Source organism: Narcine bancroftii, chromosome 2 (genome assembly GCF_036971445.1).
Source record: "Narcine bancroftii isolate sNarBan1 chromosome 2, sNarBan1.hap1, whole genome shotgun sequence".
NCBI classification, from domain to species: domain Eukaryota; kingdom Metazoa; phylum Chordata; class Chondrichthyes; order Torpediniformes; family Narcinidae; genus Narcine; species Narcine bancroftii.
This window is the reverse complement of record NC_091470.1, coordinates 102611522-102630208: the sequence shown is the minus strand read 5'-3', so window position 1 is coordinate 102630208 and position 18687 is coordinate 102611522. Positions and strand designations below refer to the sequence as shown.

Here is an 18687-nt window from a genome sequence, read left to right as displayed (position 1 = left end):
TTTCGCAAATCATGGCCACACAGTGAGAAAATGATTAGGATGCATTTTGATGGTTTGACAGCTCTAGTTGGAGAATAAATATTGGTCAATGTATCAAGCAGTGCTTCCTACCTTTACATATTTGTGTGGGTTTTTTGCTCACTTAAATGAGCAGATACAGTGGACGTTCAGTCAATTTACCGGTTTGCATTGAATTTCATAATTTTACATTGATATTATTAGACAAGGTTCACAATATTTGTAAGTTTATTATAAAATGGGAGGTTCAAAATAAAAGTTAAAAAAATCTTGAAATGATAAATGGTAGATACAAATAATTTATTTTCAAGTCTTCTCTGCAAAATGAGCAGTGTGTTTAGCCATTTAAAATTAATCTGTAATTTTGAGATTGGCAAATTCTTAAATGGTTCTTGAGATGTAAAGTAGAAAGAAAACACCTCTGATAACCATCTCTAAATTCCTGTGCAACTGACCACCGGCACATTTACTCTCGACGAACACACTTCTCTCATGCCTCAAAAAAAAAGGATCATATTGCGAGATTTATCAGAAGAAAATGAGGCAAGATTGGAGTAAACAAAAGAAAACATTTACAAGTATGTACAATCTCAAACGTTTACAGAAATTTACAAGCAAAATATCTTCAGATTTCTTGTCTGATAAAAACATCTGACAAATCCTCGTTCCCTTCAATCTGAAGATTCTGAAAAACAAAACATTCAAGTATGCAGCTGTCAAAGTGTCTCTTTATCCTGTCTAGTTTTAACTAAGCCTTCAAGCTAACAATATCTGGCCTCAGTCATAAGGTTCCCAGATCCCCATCCTCTCAAGTATTGATTATCAGAGCTAGCTTAATGCTATTCATTTTTGGGACAGATGTTCAGTTATTTGTGTAGTACAGAATAGAAAAATGCTCGAAACATACCTTTTCATTGGCCAAGTGTAGCAAACAGGCAAATGCCATGGGAACAGACAGGTTCTTTGCCAGTGTACTCGGCAACCTGCAGACATGTGAGCAGAAGCATTATATTGACTACAAACATACAATGGAGTCAGAGCCATGTGGGACAAAAACAGGCCTTTCAGCCCACAATGGTCTATACTAGTGGTTTTCAAACTTTGTCTTTCCACTCACATACCACCTTAAGTAATCCTTTACTAATCACAGAGCACCTATGGCATAGGGTTTACTTAAGGTGGTATGTGAGTGGAAAGACAAAGTTTGAAAGCCATTGGTCTATACCAACCAGCATTAATGCCTTGACAATTCAAGCTATTTCCTAAATGGAAATTTAGATTCCAACCATCCACTAGATGAAAAAAAAGTTCCTCCACAGCCTTTAAATTTCTGACCCATCATCATAAACCTGTATCCTTAAATATTTGACACCTGCTATGAAAAAATGTTTCCCACCATCCCCAAAACTGTAATGCTCCGTCCCAGGCAACAACCTGGTGAATCTCATGTGCATCTACACCGTAAAGAAAAATTAGAAATTTCGAAGCCGAAATGACATCACTTTGCCTCCAAAAATTTTTTGGATAAACAAGGATATCCAAAACAATCAGAAATCCTGTTAACAAATTTTTTTTTTCCCCCAGATTTGAACGGACCTCACAGGTTGAAAATTTTAATTTAAAAAAAAATCTTATATTGTTCAGGTTTTTTTTGTTGAGAATTAAATATTATTTCATGCTTAAAAATCCTTCCCTTGTTATGTTGTTTACAAGTGAATTGCTGATGCTACTGGGCTGTTTTTAAAAAAATGACCAGTTCTCCAGAAATATCATTTATCTGAAATAGGCCCGGTCCCGACTATTTCGGATAATCGAGTTATATGGTACTTTGGAACAATTGGCGTTATGGGACAACATCATTTTATGTTTCTAATCAGCTGACCAATTATTTCTAAATATAGTTATTTAAAAGTAAAATGTGAGGAATACCCAAAACAGCACAATTTTAATAATTTAAACAGGATAAAGAAACAAACCTTTCAAATAGATCCTTGATAATAGTTGTTAAGCTTTGTTGTCCTTTCACAGACATTGTATCGACTTTTGCTTCTTCATTTGGCTCATCCTAATTATTCAAACAAAAACAATGTATAAAGCACTTCCTTTCATGATGTCACAACTTTGTTTAGTGTTGGCACTAAAATATAGTAAAGGATATACAAACTGATTAATTGATGATGGGTGGCAAGGAAGAAGCTAAACACTCTACTGGAGGAATTCAGTGGGTCAAGCAATGGGAGAAAAAAAAATATTGTGAATCAATAAAGTCTGCAGATGCTTTGAAGTAAATACATAAAAGCAAGTCCCAGAGGGTCCATAGCAGGCTGAGCTCTGTCAAGGTTGTAGGTTAAATGGGGTATTTGGGCTCATAGCTGGAAGGGCCTGTTACCATGCTGCATGTATAAATTTAAAATTAAAAAGTAGACAGGGGTCTGAATGAAAAGGTAGAGGAATGAGGGAAGAGCCAGGGGATGGCTGGGGGTGCACGGATCCACAATAAGAGGTCACCCATGGACATGGATAGGAGGGCAGGAGATAAAAGTTAATTGATCAGGGGAGGGGCATAGCTCTGAATAGAGCTGGAGGAAAGGAGACAGGGGATAAGCTGAAAAGTCAACATGCAAAAGAAAACCAACTGACCCACTCTGAAGCAATATGGGCAGGAAGAACAAGAAGCAGGTGACTAAAGATTGAGACCAGCCAGAAACAATGGAAACAGTGAAAATTCACTTGACACCGGCAACCTTCTGGCCCCAGCTCTACCAGCAGGGCCTGGCACGAAGGCGCAACCTGCGACATCGGCTCGCCCGACCAAGATATCCTGGCAGCGGTGCGGTTGCTGGCAACCCAGATTGGAGGTCAGAAACAACGGTGAGACACCAGAGTAAAAGACATTTCGGAGGGCCTGCTCAACCTGCAAACCTCAATCGGAACCTTGACAAATCGAGTCAGAGCCTTGGAAGACAAGATGGACGATGTCCAGGCAGACAAGAAAGACTGGAGAACACAGCCGATGCGTGGGTCATCAAAAAAAAAGATAAATTGGAATATCTGGAAAAATATAAATCAGCACCAAAATATTAGACATTGGGGCTGAAAGATGGAGAGGAAGAGAAGGACCTGGTGGAATTCTTCCAACTTTGGATACCTGAAGTGTTGGGGAGGGAACGATTCAGAGGCCACCTAGCCATAGAAAGGGCCCCATTGGACACTCAGCCCTCGTCCCACCCCAAATCAATGATTGAGGCTGGTTCTGATACAGTTTATCAGTAGCCAGGACTGGGAAACAGTGCTAAGGGCAGTGATGACCCAATCAAGGGAGCCAGTGGAATTTTGGGGGAGGAAAATTGATGTTCTTCCCCAACCTAAACTCTGCAGTTAAAACAAAAAGAGTTTGACCAGATCAAGAAAATACTGAGAGACAAAAAAGTTGAATACGCAATGCTAAACTGAGCCATCTGAAGAAACTATGGACAAATGCCCAAATAACTACAAGACAAAGGGTGCTCATTACAGTTCTGCAACTTCTGACTCCAAAAACAATTAAAACAATTGTGGACATTGCTGGACAGAGTAACTGGGGTTTGATAAAGTTCTATAACGATTGGAGGGAATGGGGAAATTATCTATTTTTACTTGTTTTTTTTTCTAAAAAATAGGAAAAAATAATGGGAGCTTGAGGCAGAAGAGACTACGCAAGGCTGCAGTGCAGATCGAGCAAGAAAGATGGTATATGGGAAGACTCGAAATAGGAGGGGAAATGGCGCAGGAGTAAAGAGGAGAAGCACCAAAACAGAAGACGGGAATATTTTGAATGTTTTGTTTATTAACATCCATATACAGGGTTTTTAAAAAACAAATTATTTAGACTAGTTTATGGGGAGAAGGGGAGGGGATTATACTTTTATTATGTCTATTTTCATGCAACCTGGTCCTGCTTAAAGGTGGCCCAATTCTGGCAGGATTTGGCCAACATACTAACCAAAATAACGAAGGTAGCCTTCCCGCCAGATTCAATGTTATATCTACTAGGGAACTTTATGGATATAGGCTACAAATTAACCAAATTCAATTCGTATTTATATCTCTGACTATTGCCTAAAAAAAATGCATAGCGATGACCTGGAAGTGGGACTCCCCTCTTCTCAACAGTAAATGGGCTACCGAGATGCATAGCTATATTCCCATGGGGAAAAAAAAATCACATAACCTTAGAAACCGACACAGCACCTTCGTTGGAATATGACAGCCATATCTGGAGTACACCGGAGCACGATTGTAACCACTCCCTGACAAAAAGAGAGTCATTAACAGATGGATTAAGAAAGTAGCGACACAAGGGGGTGGCCTCACAGTCTCCATGGACACGCATTGGAAACGCTGATGCCGCACTCGCCTCTCATTTCTTTTGTCCTCCTTCCCCTAACTTTTTTTATGTCATTTCTACCTTTCTCCTTCTCCCGGGGGTTGGGGGCAAGGGGGTGGGGGGGGAGGGGGAAGAAGAAAAAAGAGATGGATGACATTGGTATGCTCTGTAACAACTAATATTGTGCTCTCCTGTTTAATAATAAAAAAAATCAAAATATTTAAAAAAGAGAGGGACAAAGAGAACTGGGAGAAGGGAGACACAAGGATAGAGAGAGAGAGCCAGGGTGGGGGCTAATGGAAACTACTTCAACCTTCCGGTTGAAGGTTGTCCAGACTAAATAAGAGGGTGGTCTCAGTTGGTGGACAGACGTGTCAGCATGAAAAAGTGGTTGCATCTGCTCGCAAAACGGTCTTCCATGCAAGATAATCTGAGATGTCCTTAAAAAAATAAAATAAAATACAGCTACCCCTCTACTTGAACCCCACCCCAAGATGCAACAAAACAGGATTCCCCTGTCCTCACCTACCACCCCACCAGTCTCGACATCCAACATATCTTCTGCATCTGAAAGAAGTCTACTTTAAAATAATCTGGTTAGGGAAGATTATATTTCCATGTAATGCCTCCTCAGACTGCGCAATGCAGAACTTCCTCAGCACTGCACTGCATTGCTTAAATCTCTGAAAGAGACTCAAACACAGAACCAGAGTGCAGTTTCAGTAGTTCCACCAGTAAACTTGTAGCTTCTTGGAATATCTGGTCCTGATGCCAACAAGCTTTTCAGAGGATTACCAGAACCAAGTCTTTACAGTTTCTAAAGGATTCAATGTTTTCTGATTTGAATTAGCAAAAACCTCACCTTTCCATTTGAGGTGACTATGTTTCCAGTAAGGAGTTCCCACATTTTATGCTTCAATATTTTTACATCCATCAGTTTTGCTGTTTTTGAATAATTTAACAGAATTTTATTGACCTGCAGAAATTCAGAATTTAGAGTTAGAAATGTAAACTTAAATCTTGGAACCAACCAAATTTATGTAGAACATAGCCCAATTTTTGATGAGAAGGGGCCTCAAGCTTTACTGATGATTAACTACACAGTAAATTGCTAAAACAGAGATCACTTTCTGCTGTACATTCCACCCACAACTGTTGCAAGTGATCCAGCCCAACAAATTGAAGGAACATTTACCAACTCCAGTGAAAGACCTAACGAGTCTATTTTTACTCCTTCCATGCATAATTTGTTACACTGTAAACTACCTTGATTGTCTTTTCTACAGCAATGGCATACTTACTTTATGGGGTTCTGCCACCAAATTTTCTTCTCCGTACGTTGTGATATTGGACCACATTCTAACCTGGGTATTCTCTTCCTGCTCTATCATAAGATTAGCTGTAAGCTCAAAAGGGTCATTTGCTTCAACAAATCCATCAGGCTCATCATCGCTATCCACCTGTCAGAAGAAAGGGAACCAACAAAGATGTTTATTTTGCAATGAGATAATGATGTCCATTTAAGAAAATTCTGCAGATTGAGTTCATTAGCAAGGTATAGACCTGAACTCTGGGGCAGAAATTTGAAGTATCATTGAGGTTGTTGTAATCATAGTCCCCAATTTTTTCATCTTGGTCTGAACAGTTTTCATTCATAATTGGTCTTATCTGTAAACAAACAATTTTAGAGAAACGTTTTAGAATAAACAAAATGAACCAAGTTGATAGTGGACTAAACCTTGCACACAATGTCAACACTATCCAGGCACATGCAATAACTTTGAGAACACAAAGCACCTAGTACAGAAATAGGGCTTCTTTCCACTGTGGCAGCATCAAGTCCTATTTCAATTCAAGTATCCCCATCAACCTTCCCCAACCCTCAATTCTCCTGACACTTACATTTGCCTGGGGCAATTTACAATAACATCATATTACTAATAAATATATCAACCTACATGTTTTTTGCCTGTTTCGCAGTCTATTGTTCAATCCCAACATGTGAAATTAACATTCATTCAAGAAACTTATCAAAAGTAAAAAGGAACAGAGACAAATCAAACTGACAGGAGGAATTGTCTGTTATAGATTGGAATTCAATGGGAAGGAACATGTGAGAAAACTATCCATCATAGACAGTCATTTATTTCCCCCACCATTCTATTTTTGTTTCTTTTTCTTGTCTCTACACACAAGAGATCAATTCGTTCTCAATCTTACTCCTGCTACATGCATGAGTGGGGCAGCATCCTTCTCCATTCCATTGCAAGGGGAGATGTGGAAGAACACCTCACAGTGAAAACGTGAAATTAAGCGCACCTTGTTACACAAGGCCAATGTTTCGCTACTCTGCTAAGATGCCTTGCCTATTAAACACCTCACGGAAAGAATGAAATTAATTATTCCCTCATTTTCATCACTTTAATTCACTGAAAAATGTCTCCATATACCTTGATAGAAGGCTTAAGGAACAAGCAGGTTATGTTGTCCGGATTATAATGGAAGTCTGTGGGCAATGTTGTCATTTTTCCGTTACGACGATCCAATGTAGCTTTTAAGATTGTTGTAGCAGCCTAGAGAAACAGAATAAGTGTAGAATGTTTTAAACTACGAATCTCTTACTCCAGTGGTTCTCAACCTTACCCCCCACCCCTTCACCTATACAATGGCATAGGATGCCATAGGTGCTCTGTGATTAGTAAGGGATTATTTAAGGTGGTATATGAATGGAGGAAAATGGTTGAGAATCACTGTCTTATTCCCCATTAAATAAAGTAATATCCCAGAGATCTATATTCTTTGGAATTAAGAAAATTGAGGAGTGATTTTATTGAAACAGACACCAATTTAAACTACTCCTAACCATCAGCATCCAGTGTGTTACCCTGCTTGCTCAGAAGTCTGTTTAAAAGCTTCTTAAACTTTGCATTTGTATCCACAAACAGACCATTTCAAGCACCTACCGCAAAAAAAACTTCCCATTCTCGATAAAGAGAAACAATCCATGTTTATCCTCTCTCACCTTTTGGCCAATACTCTCCAATCCAGGCAACATCCTAGTAATTCTCTTTTGTATCCTCTCCAAAACCTTCACATCCTTCCAGTCACGCAGTGGCCAGAACTGCACACTGTATTCCAAACATCACCTAACTAGAGTTTTAATATAGCTGCAAAAAGACCTCAACTTTTGCACCCAATGCCCTAACCAAAGAAGCCAAGCGTCCAATACAACTCTTTACACTCTATCCAGTTATGTTGCCATTTTCAGACAGTTATGGATTTGAGTCAGAGTTCCACAACCAGTCAATACTTCTCTTGAAAAAGGTTCTTGACACAAAATGCTAACTGTCCATTTCTCCCCATGCATGTGCCCTGGCCCACCAAGACCCCAGCCTCTCAGTTTGCTCAAGATTCTAACATCTGTAGTTCTCATATTTGTCGACCCCTTCCTCAATCAACTTTCTGAAATGGCTACAACATTGTAGTACAATGTATGACTGCAGATTCCAAGCTCATCTGCCTTCTCGATTATGCTGCATGCATTAAAATATAGACACGTCACACCATCAGTCTCACTATGTTCATTAACCTGGCCCTGCCTGATATGATACAAGATTTTATTGTCAGAAAACACAACTACACCACACAGATACACCAAAATTCTTACTTACTACAGACACATACTACCCAACTGCATTATTTCCCCCCCCACCCCCCAACATAGTTTAAACCCTCCCAAGTAACCAACATTGGATACAAACCCTAGTATTTCTGAAGTGAAGCTCAAAATTAATTTTCTCTTCGAAATCAATTTCAAATATTTTCTTTAGTTGCCTTTTCCTGTTTTTACCTGGGATTGCCTCTCCTAATGAGAAAAAGAAAGAAAAAATTGAAGGTGTTTAGAATCACAAACCTCCACTCTGCATGCAATACCTTTCTTCACCAGTGACAACTTTCAGAATTAGAATTTATGGTCATGAACTCATCATGAAATTCACTGACAGTGAAAATATTCACATAAACCATCTTACAAGAATAATTTTTTTTTTTTTTTTTTTTAAAAAGTGCACAAAAAGGCGTGGTCTTTGGTTCATTGATTACTCAAAAATCTGATGGCAGTGGGGAAGATGCTGTGAGCTTTCTTATGGCTCCTGTACCTTTTTCCAAGATGGTAGCAGAGTGAAGAGGCATGGCCTGGGTGGTGAGGTCCTTGAGGATTGAGGTTGCTTTTTTTTTTTAAAAAAAATAAAGACACCGGCTCATATAGATGTCCTTGATGGAGTGGTCTGGTGCCTGTAATATCACAGGCCAAGTTAACAACCCTCAAGAGGTTTTTCTTGTCCTGAGTGTTGGCACCTCCACACCAGACAATGATCCACCCAGCCAGAATGCTCTCCATGGTACACCAATACGTTTGTCTTTTTTTTCAAATAAACTTTATTTAAAATATAAAAAGTATAATATACAATCTAAATATTCCAAGTAATTTTTTATATATAAATATATATATATATATATATATATATAAAAATATATATTAAAAAATATATATAAATAAATATATATAGATAAATATATATAAATAAATATAATTTAAAAAATTAAAAAGAAAAAACCCTTCTCCCCCCACCCACCCCTTCAGCTAGCTCCCTTAAGGGGAGCCAAAAATATAAATCATATATATATATTAAAAATATATATACAAATGTTAATAACAGTTCAAATACATCTAATTGCATATATTTGAAATACTGAGACCACTTATCAACAAAAAAAATTGTCATGTAAATTATAAGTAATTTTTTTCATAATGATACAAGCTTTCAATTCATTATGCCAGCATATTATATTAATTTCTACATCATCTTTCCAAGTAATAGCAACATTTACGCGCTACCGACAACGCCAAACGTAGAAAAGCAATTTGAACTTTATCCAAACCAATTCCCCTTAATGAATACAAATTTCCCGACAAAAAAATTGTTGGATCCAAAGGTAGTTTAAAATTATACAATATTTCCAAAACTATTTTAATTTCTTGCCAAAATGGTTGGACTTTCACACAGGTCCAAACAGCATGTAAAAAAGTACCAATACATAAACCACATCTAAAGCAAGAATCTGAATTACTAAACCCATATTGTTTTTACTTTTCCGGGATCAAATACAATTGATGTAAAAAAAATTAAAATTGACCATATCATATCTTACATTGTCCTGACACATGTTCGCGCAATCATCTTCAGGAAAAGTAAACACTAAATCAGTCTCCCATTTAAGTTTAAAATTTTCCCAATCTGATTTATCCATATTGACCTGTAATAAATTTTGCATAACAAACGTAACCCTTCTTTGGTATAGTAGAAGTCAAAGATTCAAATTTTGACAAAGTAGGTAAATACATCTCTCTACCATAATTATCTTTTATCAAAGCCCTAAGCTGATAATACACAAATAAAGAATTTAAAGGTATTTCAAATAGTTCTCTCAAATGGATAAAAGAAATTGTCCCTCTACAAAACAGTCCTGTATTCTCTTTATACCTTTAGAATTGCAAATCTTTAAATAACTATTAAACATTGAAAAAGGAATAAGCCAATTATTGTATAATTTATCTTTCGACCCTAAAAAAATTTTTTTTAATCCAAATCTTTAATAAATGTTTCAGTATTGGCATATCATATTCCTGTAATAAAATCAAATTCCAACAGAATATAAATTAATGTATCTCTGTTCTAGGTAGACATGATATCTCCACCTAAGCCCAACTAGGAGGTTGATCCAAATTCATCAATCTACTAATAAACTTCAACTGAGCTGCCTCAATAATTTTGAAAATGCAGCAGTTGGAAGCCACTCAATGCATATTTCCAAGTTTGTGCAACGCTACTCGAGCTAATTTACCTTTCCACAAAAACTCTCGTACTGCTTTATTCAAATCCTGAAAAAAAACTCTTTGAAAGCAAACAAGGTATTGATTGAATTCAAGGAAAGATATTCATCTTAATACAATTAACACGTCCAATTAGAGTTCATGGAAGATCTTTCCATTTAGTTAAGTCTGCTTTAATTCACCTCAATATAGATACATAATTTAATCGATATGACGATTGATAGTCATTGTCCACAAACACATTTCAGTATTTGATTTTATTTGTCTATCTTAATTTTGTAAAATTTTTAAATTCAGAATAATCTTCTACTCCAATTGGCAAAATTTTACTTTTATCCCAATTAACTTTATATCCTGACAATTCTCCAAATTTCAATAAACATTCCTGTAACTGTTTCAACGATCTCTCAGGCTTTGTCAAATATATCAACACATCGTCTGCAAATAAATTTCATATTCTTCATCCTTAATCCTCATCCCTCCAATATCCTCATTTTGTCTAATAGCCTGTCCTAATGGTTCTATAGCCAATGCAAATAGGGCTGGTGACAATGGGCAGCCCTGACGAGTTGATCAAGTCAATTTAAAAGGTAAAGATGTCTGTCTATTTGTCACCACCCTAGCAATCTGAATCATATACAAGGCCTTAACCAAACCAAAGAAAGGGCCAAATTTAAATTTCTCTAATACCTTAAATAAAAAGTCCCATTCAACCCTATCAAAGGCTTTTTTGGCATCTAATGCAACTACCATAGCTCGATTAGGTTGCTGCCGATAAGCATTGATCAAAGTAAGCAATCGAAGTATAGTATCTGAGGCATTTCTATTCTTAATAAAACCTGTTTTATCAATATGTACTAATTTAGGTAAATATTTAGCAAGTTTGTTAGCCAATACTTTCACCATAATTTTATAGTCTACATTCAATAAAGAAATAGGTCTATAATGAAGACACCTGTAAAGGATCTCTGTCTTTCTTTAGGATAACAGTTATTAAAGCACTCGAACACGTTTCCATTAACTTCTGATCTTCAGTAACTTGATTTAACACTTCCCCAAATATTAGAAAATTCATCATTAAAAAAGTTTATAGAATTCCACAGGAAACCCATCAATGGGGACTTACCATTAGCCATTATCTGAATAGCTTCCTTGATTTCAAAATCTGTAAATGGAGATTCCAACTCCTGAATATCTTTCTCATCTAGTACTGGTAACGTTAATTTAGATAAGTAAGAATCAATAGAACCATTATCCTGTTTCCCCTCAGAAGTAGGAAATTTTTGATAAAACTAGTCATTAATTTCCTGAGGCTTATAGATTATTATTGAATTCTTCTCAACAGCATTAATAGTCTGAGATGCCTGTTCAGCTTTCAATTGCCAGGCAAGTACCTTGTGAGCCCTTTCCCCCAACTCATAATAATGTTGTTTAGATCTATTAATTAAGTGCTCAAACTGGTAAGTTTGTAAAGTATTATAGCGCAACTTTAACTTTGTTAATAGGGATTTTTTAAATCTTGTTATATCTTTCTGAAAGTCCTTCTCTAGTTCAGCAATCTGATTTTCCAACTGTAAACTTTCTGCCATATATTGTCTTAACTTTCGTAGAATAGCTAATGATCTATCCCCTCAAATAAGCTTTTAATAAAGCATCCCATACTACAAAATGACTCTTTTACAGAATTAACATTTTCAGTCAAAAATAAAGAAATATGCTCTTTTACAAAGGTAAAAAACTTTTTTAAAAAAATAACATTACATTAAACCTCGATCTACACGTTGAACGTACTATCACCGAACTTTCACAAGAGAAAATTAATAATGAATGATCTGATACAACTCTACTTTTATATTCAGTTTGCAGTACCCTAGCCTGAAGATGTGCTGATACCAAAAATAAATCAATTCTGGAAAACGAGTCATGTCTTGAAGAATAAAAAGAAAAATCTTTCTCTGTAGGATTAACTTTTCTCCACATATCTACCAAATTTAAATCTTTCATTAATGCATTAAGTTGTATTGCCATCTTTGTCTTCCTTATACTCTTCGAATTTCTATCTAATAAAGGATCCAAAACACAATTGAAATCACCACCCATTAAAATTTTCTCATTAGCCTGATTTAACAAAAAGCTTCTGAAACTAACCACTCATCATCTGTATTAAGCAGTGTCCAAAATTCCACAAAAAATTTACAATTAACTCTCAAAACTCTACTAGCATTCCCTTCAGTAGATTCCAATTCAAATGTTAAGTTCTTATGAATTAAAATCGCTACTCCTTTTGCTTTAGAATTAAAAGAATAAAAAAACTTGACCAACTCAGTCTCTTTTCAATTTCAAATGTTCTTTCTCAGTCAAATGTGTTTCTTGTAAAAAAAAAAGCAATATCAATTTTCATCTTTTTTATATATGCCAATACTCTCTTTCTCTTTATTGGATTATTTAACCCCTGAACATTAAAAGTTGCAAAGTTCAATCAAGACATAATTTTAACTATTAGTAAATACACACACTAAAAACTTAAACTCTATAAAATAATGCTCCCCTTTGTAATCCTTCAAAAAAAGAGGAAAAATCGAAACCAAAATAAAAAACAACATATGCAAAAGAAAAGCCACCCAAAGGTAGTATTACCCTAAAAAACTGGGTGTGGGAAACTCACTGGTGGCAGATGACTATCAAAATTTTCAGTGTCATCCACCCCCCACCCCAGCCAGATACATATTTATTATATAGATAAACATTTTCAAATATAGTCCATATCTTTAACACAGTAACTCCACACCCAACGATTGTTCCGGATCTTCGATATCAAGAGGATTCTGTATTTCTTCTTTCTTTCCATTCTTTCCATTTCCACTGCCATTTCCATTTAATCTCCTTTTAGGAGACAAAGACGGAGAATGACAATTTCTTTTCAATTCTGGCAGAGAGTTCGCAAAAACTAAAACCATGATCATTTTCAAAAAATTGAGATTGAAAGTTTCCATAAAAAACCTTAAAAATTGCAGGGTAACGAAAAGCAAATTTATAACTTTTTCGCCACAGAACATCTTTAGCCGTAATGAATTCTCGCCATCTACAAACAACTTCCTGACTCAAATCAGCATAAAAAAAGCACTCTGTTGTTTTGAACCATTAATGGAGATAGGTTTCGTCGTTCTTTTTGTACAGCCATACGTAAAATCATTTCTCTATCTTGGTATGTTAAACAACTAATCAAAACTGCTCACGGCGGTTGTCCTGGAAGCGGTTTTCTTCTCAGAGCTCTAGGAGCCCTATCTAACTCCAAACCTTCCTTCAGGAGAGAACTCTTTACCCAAAACTTCTGGGATCCAGCGTTTAAAGAATTTTATAGGATCAGAGCCTTCAACATCTTCTGAAAGACAATTTCTCCGACTCTGATTTTCCGAAGAATTACTCTTCTTCAATTAGTCTCTTTTTTGAATTCCCCAATCTACAAGAGATCCTTCCACTTTTTCTATTTTTCTCTATTACACTCCACTTGACTTTGACACTCAGAAAAGTGGTCTCAATTTTCTTAAAATTTTCTTGTAGTATCAACAGATTTTATACATCTATTAATGTCACTTTTGACTACATTCATATCTTGCTTCATATTTGACATTTCTTCACAAAGTATGCATTTTCATTTTCACCTCCATAAATCCTTGATTCATTTGATCTGATATTTGTTTTGACATATTACCCATCTGATAGGCAATCCCTTCCAGAACTGGATCCATTCCAGGTTCCGATTCCACTTTTTGAGGTTTACCTTCATAGGTTGCTGGCTCTCCCTGCTGGACATATTCTGCAAAGGTAAGTAGTTCCTCTTCTTCTGTTGGTATGAATGCCTTGTCAGTGCGGCTACAGGTCTGGACACCCGACCTCTTTGGGGCGTCAGCGTTCGAGCTCCCCCGCAGCCCACACCTTATAAAGGAGCACCCGGACCTGCAACGCTCCACGCAGGCTGGGCAAAGCCTTCTGACGCTAGTCCGCACGTCCCCAGGCTGCCCGGCAAGATCGCGGGTCTCTGTCGACCACGTGCACGACTTCATGTGCACGCGGATCGGCAGCGGCCAAACTCACCAGGGTGCCGGTGTCAAGATCAGCCGAGCTGGGGTCCTTTGGGACTTGCCGAAATCGACTCCGAGGATTCCACTGTAAAGGTAGGCCTCAATTCTTCCGTACTTTTAATGGCAATTTCTTTTTGAGTTGAGCCTGAGATTTTTTTTATATTAGTTGCCATAGTAATTTACTATTGTTTAAAAAATTAACTAATTTTAAACAACTTAAAGTCAGGCGTTTAATGTTCCAGCTGGGAGAAGGTGGAATACAAGTCTTGCCTTTACGCCATCTTGCCACACTCCCACAAGTCTGAGTCTTCGTTGACATACAGGATCTCCTCAGACACTTCAAAAAGTATAGCGGCTGGTAAACTTTTTTCGTAATTGTATCAACATGGAGGGTCTAGACAGATCCTTGGAGATGTGAACACCCAAGAATTTGAAGTTCTTCACCCTTTCCATTACAGAGCCCTCGATGAGGACTGGGTTGCATTCCTCCTGAAGTCCACAATCATATACTTGGTTTTGTTAACGTTGAGCGCAAGGTTGAAGTTATGAGCGAATTTATTTCCCTCCTGTATGCTTCCTCATTGCTGTTTGTGGCATCATTGGCAAATTTGGAGGTAGCATTGGAATTGTGCATGGCCACAGACATGGGTGTATAATGAGTACAGCAGTAGGCGATTGCATTGCACTTCAAACCCATTGCGGAATTGCCAAAGATTAAATTAACATCTTTTCCATTTTATGTTATAGATCATGTAGCAGGCGCATGATCCCATCCCATCCAAATACACCTATGATTGATTAATCCAACCTTGGAAAGTGTCATAGAGCAGACAAACTTCTTAGAGGGTGGTAGGGTTGAACCCGGGTCAATGCGCAGTAATAGTATTGCACTAACCGTTACTCTAATTGTGCCACCCTTTTAAAATCATGCATTTTTTTTTTAAAGCAGTAGGTTTTAGCAGTGAGAAAACCATACCCTTGTCATGAAACTGAATCAATTTCTCAATTTGTTCGACCAAGGTAAGTTAAACCCGTTGATATAGCAGACCTCAGATACAGCAATGGGCACACACAAAAGCAAGTCCTGTACCAATGCTCCTGTCAATGGACCTACCCTTCTGCCGAGCTTTGATGTGCCAATAATTAGGCCCTGCCCACATCCTCATTATTCTGGGACTGAAGTAGGAATATTCCCCTGGCCGGTTTGAAAGCTGGATACATAGACTGCTGAAATCCACATCTGTGAGCGGAGGCACTTCTTTACTATGGGGAAGAAAAATGTTAATGAAGAGTTTTCTCAATTTAAATAATTCTAATTAATACACTTCCAGTCGCTCTTGATACGGTTCTTGTCATGGGGCCCTTAAGATGCCGATAGCCTATTTTAACAAATATTTTACATTTTGACATAATATAAATTTTAATTTATTTACAACATGATAGAAGTCAATTCCAGCCTTTGAAATCTCTGCTACTCAACGACACCCAATTAGCCTACCAATCCCATCTGTTTTTGGAGAGTGGGAGGAAACCGGAGCACCCAGGGAAAGCCCAGTTATGGGGAGAACATACAAATAGCAATATATTTGAACCCAGGCTGCTGGCATTATGATGGTATTGGGCTAACCCTACTGCCCAATGCAAACGAAACTGCAACTGGGAAACAAATCCTACAATGCACAAAATGGTTCTAGAAAGGGCAAACCCTCTTACCTCCCTTGATCATGATTCATCATGGATGTTTCTTGATGATCTTGGAAACTTTGTCCCATAAAATCTCCACCCTCGTCACAAACATCCCCATCAAAGTCATCCACCAGAGTGTCACAGTCATTCTGCTGAGTATCTGCAAACTCTGGCTCTGCATTCACGTCAAATAAGTGGTTACTTTTCTTGAATTTCTCCAGTATTGAAGTAACAGCCTGGAGAGCAGATATTAGATAACATTGCAGTGATCAGTTGTGGTAACATGCTGACAAACAAGATGCTTTGCAAACCAGTCAAATGTATTGAGGATAAAAATGGAATGAAAATTTCTGCCTCATTATCTTTCCTGATAGTTTATCTTTACTAGCACTCATCTCTTCATTTGCACTGAATTTGCCCTCAGTTATCCATTTTTTTTCCACTTATGCGTTAGCCTTAAATACAGGCAAAATATTTAATTGTACAGCCAATCCCACAAATCTTATATATACACAATCCTATCACTCTTGGTTCAGAACCCACATTTGGCTCTGCTAGTTTTTAAATCCACATAGTTCTATTTTTTATGTTTTTCTGTGGTTTATTTTCATTCCATTTTTCTTTATATCTTTGCTGAATATAAAACATTGCCAGTCTCTCTCTGGGAATTTTCTACCTCTTGTCTAGATTCATCATCTTTAGTTCGATAAATCAAACCTGGAATATCTTTCCTGCTGTGCCTTTATATCTGAATATGCATTTGTTACAAATCATTATTTATGTTAATTCATCCCATTACCTGTTGTCCTAGTCTTTAACATTGGTTCCTAATCTACCACTAGCAACCTTTCCTGTTTAGATCAATATTTCTGGTTTCAGATTGAATGGCATCACTTATGAGAATACAGTCCATCCACAAAAATAGGAGGGATTGCTGCTGACAGTCACCTGATCGTGTGCTTCGCTGTCCCATTTGGTGAACTGAAAATCTTCAAATGAAGGACAAATTATCTTGTTTTCCAGAGACTGAAGGGCTGTTAGCAAATGGAAAATGGGTTTAATTTTTTTTCCAGATTTCTGATTTATTGTCTGAGAACATACATGACATCACATACAACCATGAGATTCTTTTTCCTGCGGGCGGGGCAGAAGTTTGGTAGGTACATATGTAAATGGAGAAATATAAACAAACTGACTGCAGTACAGAGAGGAAAGAAACATTAATAAAGTGCAAAAGTAAGAGTGTTAGAATGAGTCCTTGATTGAATTTGTTGTTGAGGAGTCTGATGGTTGAGGGGTAGCAACTCTTCCTGAACCTGGTGGTGCAAGTCTTGTGGCCCCAATCTCTTTCCTGATGGCAGCAGCAAGAACAGAGCATGTGCTGGGTGGTGTGGATCCCTGATGATTGCTGCTGCTCTCCAATAGCAGTGTTCCACGTAGATGTTCTCGACAGTGCGGAGCATTTGGTCTGTGACATCTTGGGTTATGTTCACTATCTTCTGCAGGGCTTTCCACTCAGGGGCATTGTAGTCCCCGTACCAGACCGTGATGCAGCTGGTCAGCACACTTACCACCACACATCTGTAGAAATTTGCCAAGGTTTTCAATGTCATACCAAACCTCTGCAAACTCCTGAGAAAGTAGAGGCATTGACATGATTTCTTCACAACGCCATTAGTGTGGGTCCAGGAAAGATCTTCTGAGATGGAACTTAAATTTTCTCATCCTCTCCACCCGATTCCCCCAATGATCATGGGATTGTACATTTCTGGCTTTCCCTTCCTGAACTCAACAATCAGTTCTTTGGTTTTGTTGTCATTGAGTATGACATTGTTGTTGGTGCACCATTTGGCCAAGTCTTCAATCTCCCTCCTGTATGCTGACACACTCCTGTACACTTTTTATATACAGCCCACTACTGTGGTATTCATCAGTGAATTTATAGATGGTGTTGTCATTGTACCGAGCCACAGTCATAGGTGCAGTGAGTAGAGCAGGGGGCTAAGAACACAACACTGTGGTGTTCTGGTACTGATGGAGATTGTGGAGGTGTTCTTACCACTCCTCACCTATTGTGGTTGGGAGGTGAAGCAATCCAGGGTCCATTTACACAGTGGGGTGTTGAGTCCCAGGTCTTAAGAGTTTGCTGATCAGTTTTGAGGGGGTGATGGTGTTAAATGCCAAACTGTAGTTGATAAAGAGCATCCTGATGAATGCATCATTGCTGTTCTAGTGTTCCAGGGCTTTGTGTAGAGCCAGTGAGATGACATCCACTGGAGACCTGCTGCTACAATAGGTAAAATGGAACGTATCCATGTCACCGCTCAGACAAGAGCTGATAATGATTCAACACAAGCCTTTCAAAACATTTCATCCCTGTTGATGAGTGCCAGGTTATTACACTTTTCTTGGGCACTAGTACGATTGACACCTGTTTGAAACAGGTCGGTAGCCCACCCTGTTGAAGATGTCAATGAATACATTGGTACGTTGGTTAGCACATTTTAAAATATTCAGCTGAACACACGGCAGAGGTTTACATGAAGGTTTACAATTCCGTGCAATGCAATATCTGATACAAGGATAAGAACAACTCAGAGTAGATTCAGTAAACATGCATCAAAACGGAGCCATTTTAAAAC

General features: G+C 37.7%; 1 protein-coding gene across 3 annotated transcripts in view; it reads right to left on the bottom strand.

Annotated features, from left to right (window-relative positions):
* Nucleotides 1-228: 228 nt before the first annotated feature.
* The window catches only part of ncaph (non-SMC condensin I complex, subunit H), a 37432-nt gene continuing 18973 nt past the window's right edge, over nt 229-18687 (bottom strand). For 2 of the 3 annotated variants that reach the window (XM_069917766.1, XM_069917767.1), the window contains exons 8-17: nt 16994-17079; nt 16073-16281; nt 15474-15622; nt 8146-8249; nt 6835-6957; nt 5948-6052; nt 5686-5844; nt 5247-5360; nt 1995-2083; nt 229-703 (exon numbers count right to left, since the gene is read on the bottom strand). In XM_069917766.1, coding sequence (XP_069773867.1) covers nt 547-703; nt 1995-2083; nt 5247-5360; nt 5686-5844; nt 5948-6052; nt 6835-6957; nt 8146-8249; nt 15474-15622; nt 16073-16281; nt 16994-17079 — 1295 coding nt within the window. In that variant the 3' untranslated portion in view covers nt 229-546. Of the gene's footprint in view, nt 704-925; nt 1002-1994; nt 2084-5246; nt 5361-5685; nt 5845-5947; nt 6053-6834; nt 6958-8145; nt 8250-15473; nt 15623-16072; nt 16282-16993; nt 17080-18687 lie in introns of all 3 variants that reach the window. The other variant, XM_069917769.1, reaches the window with a different exon arrangement.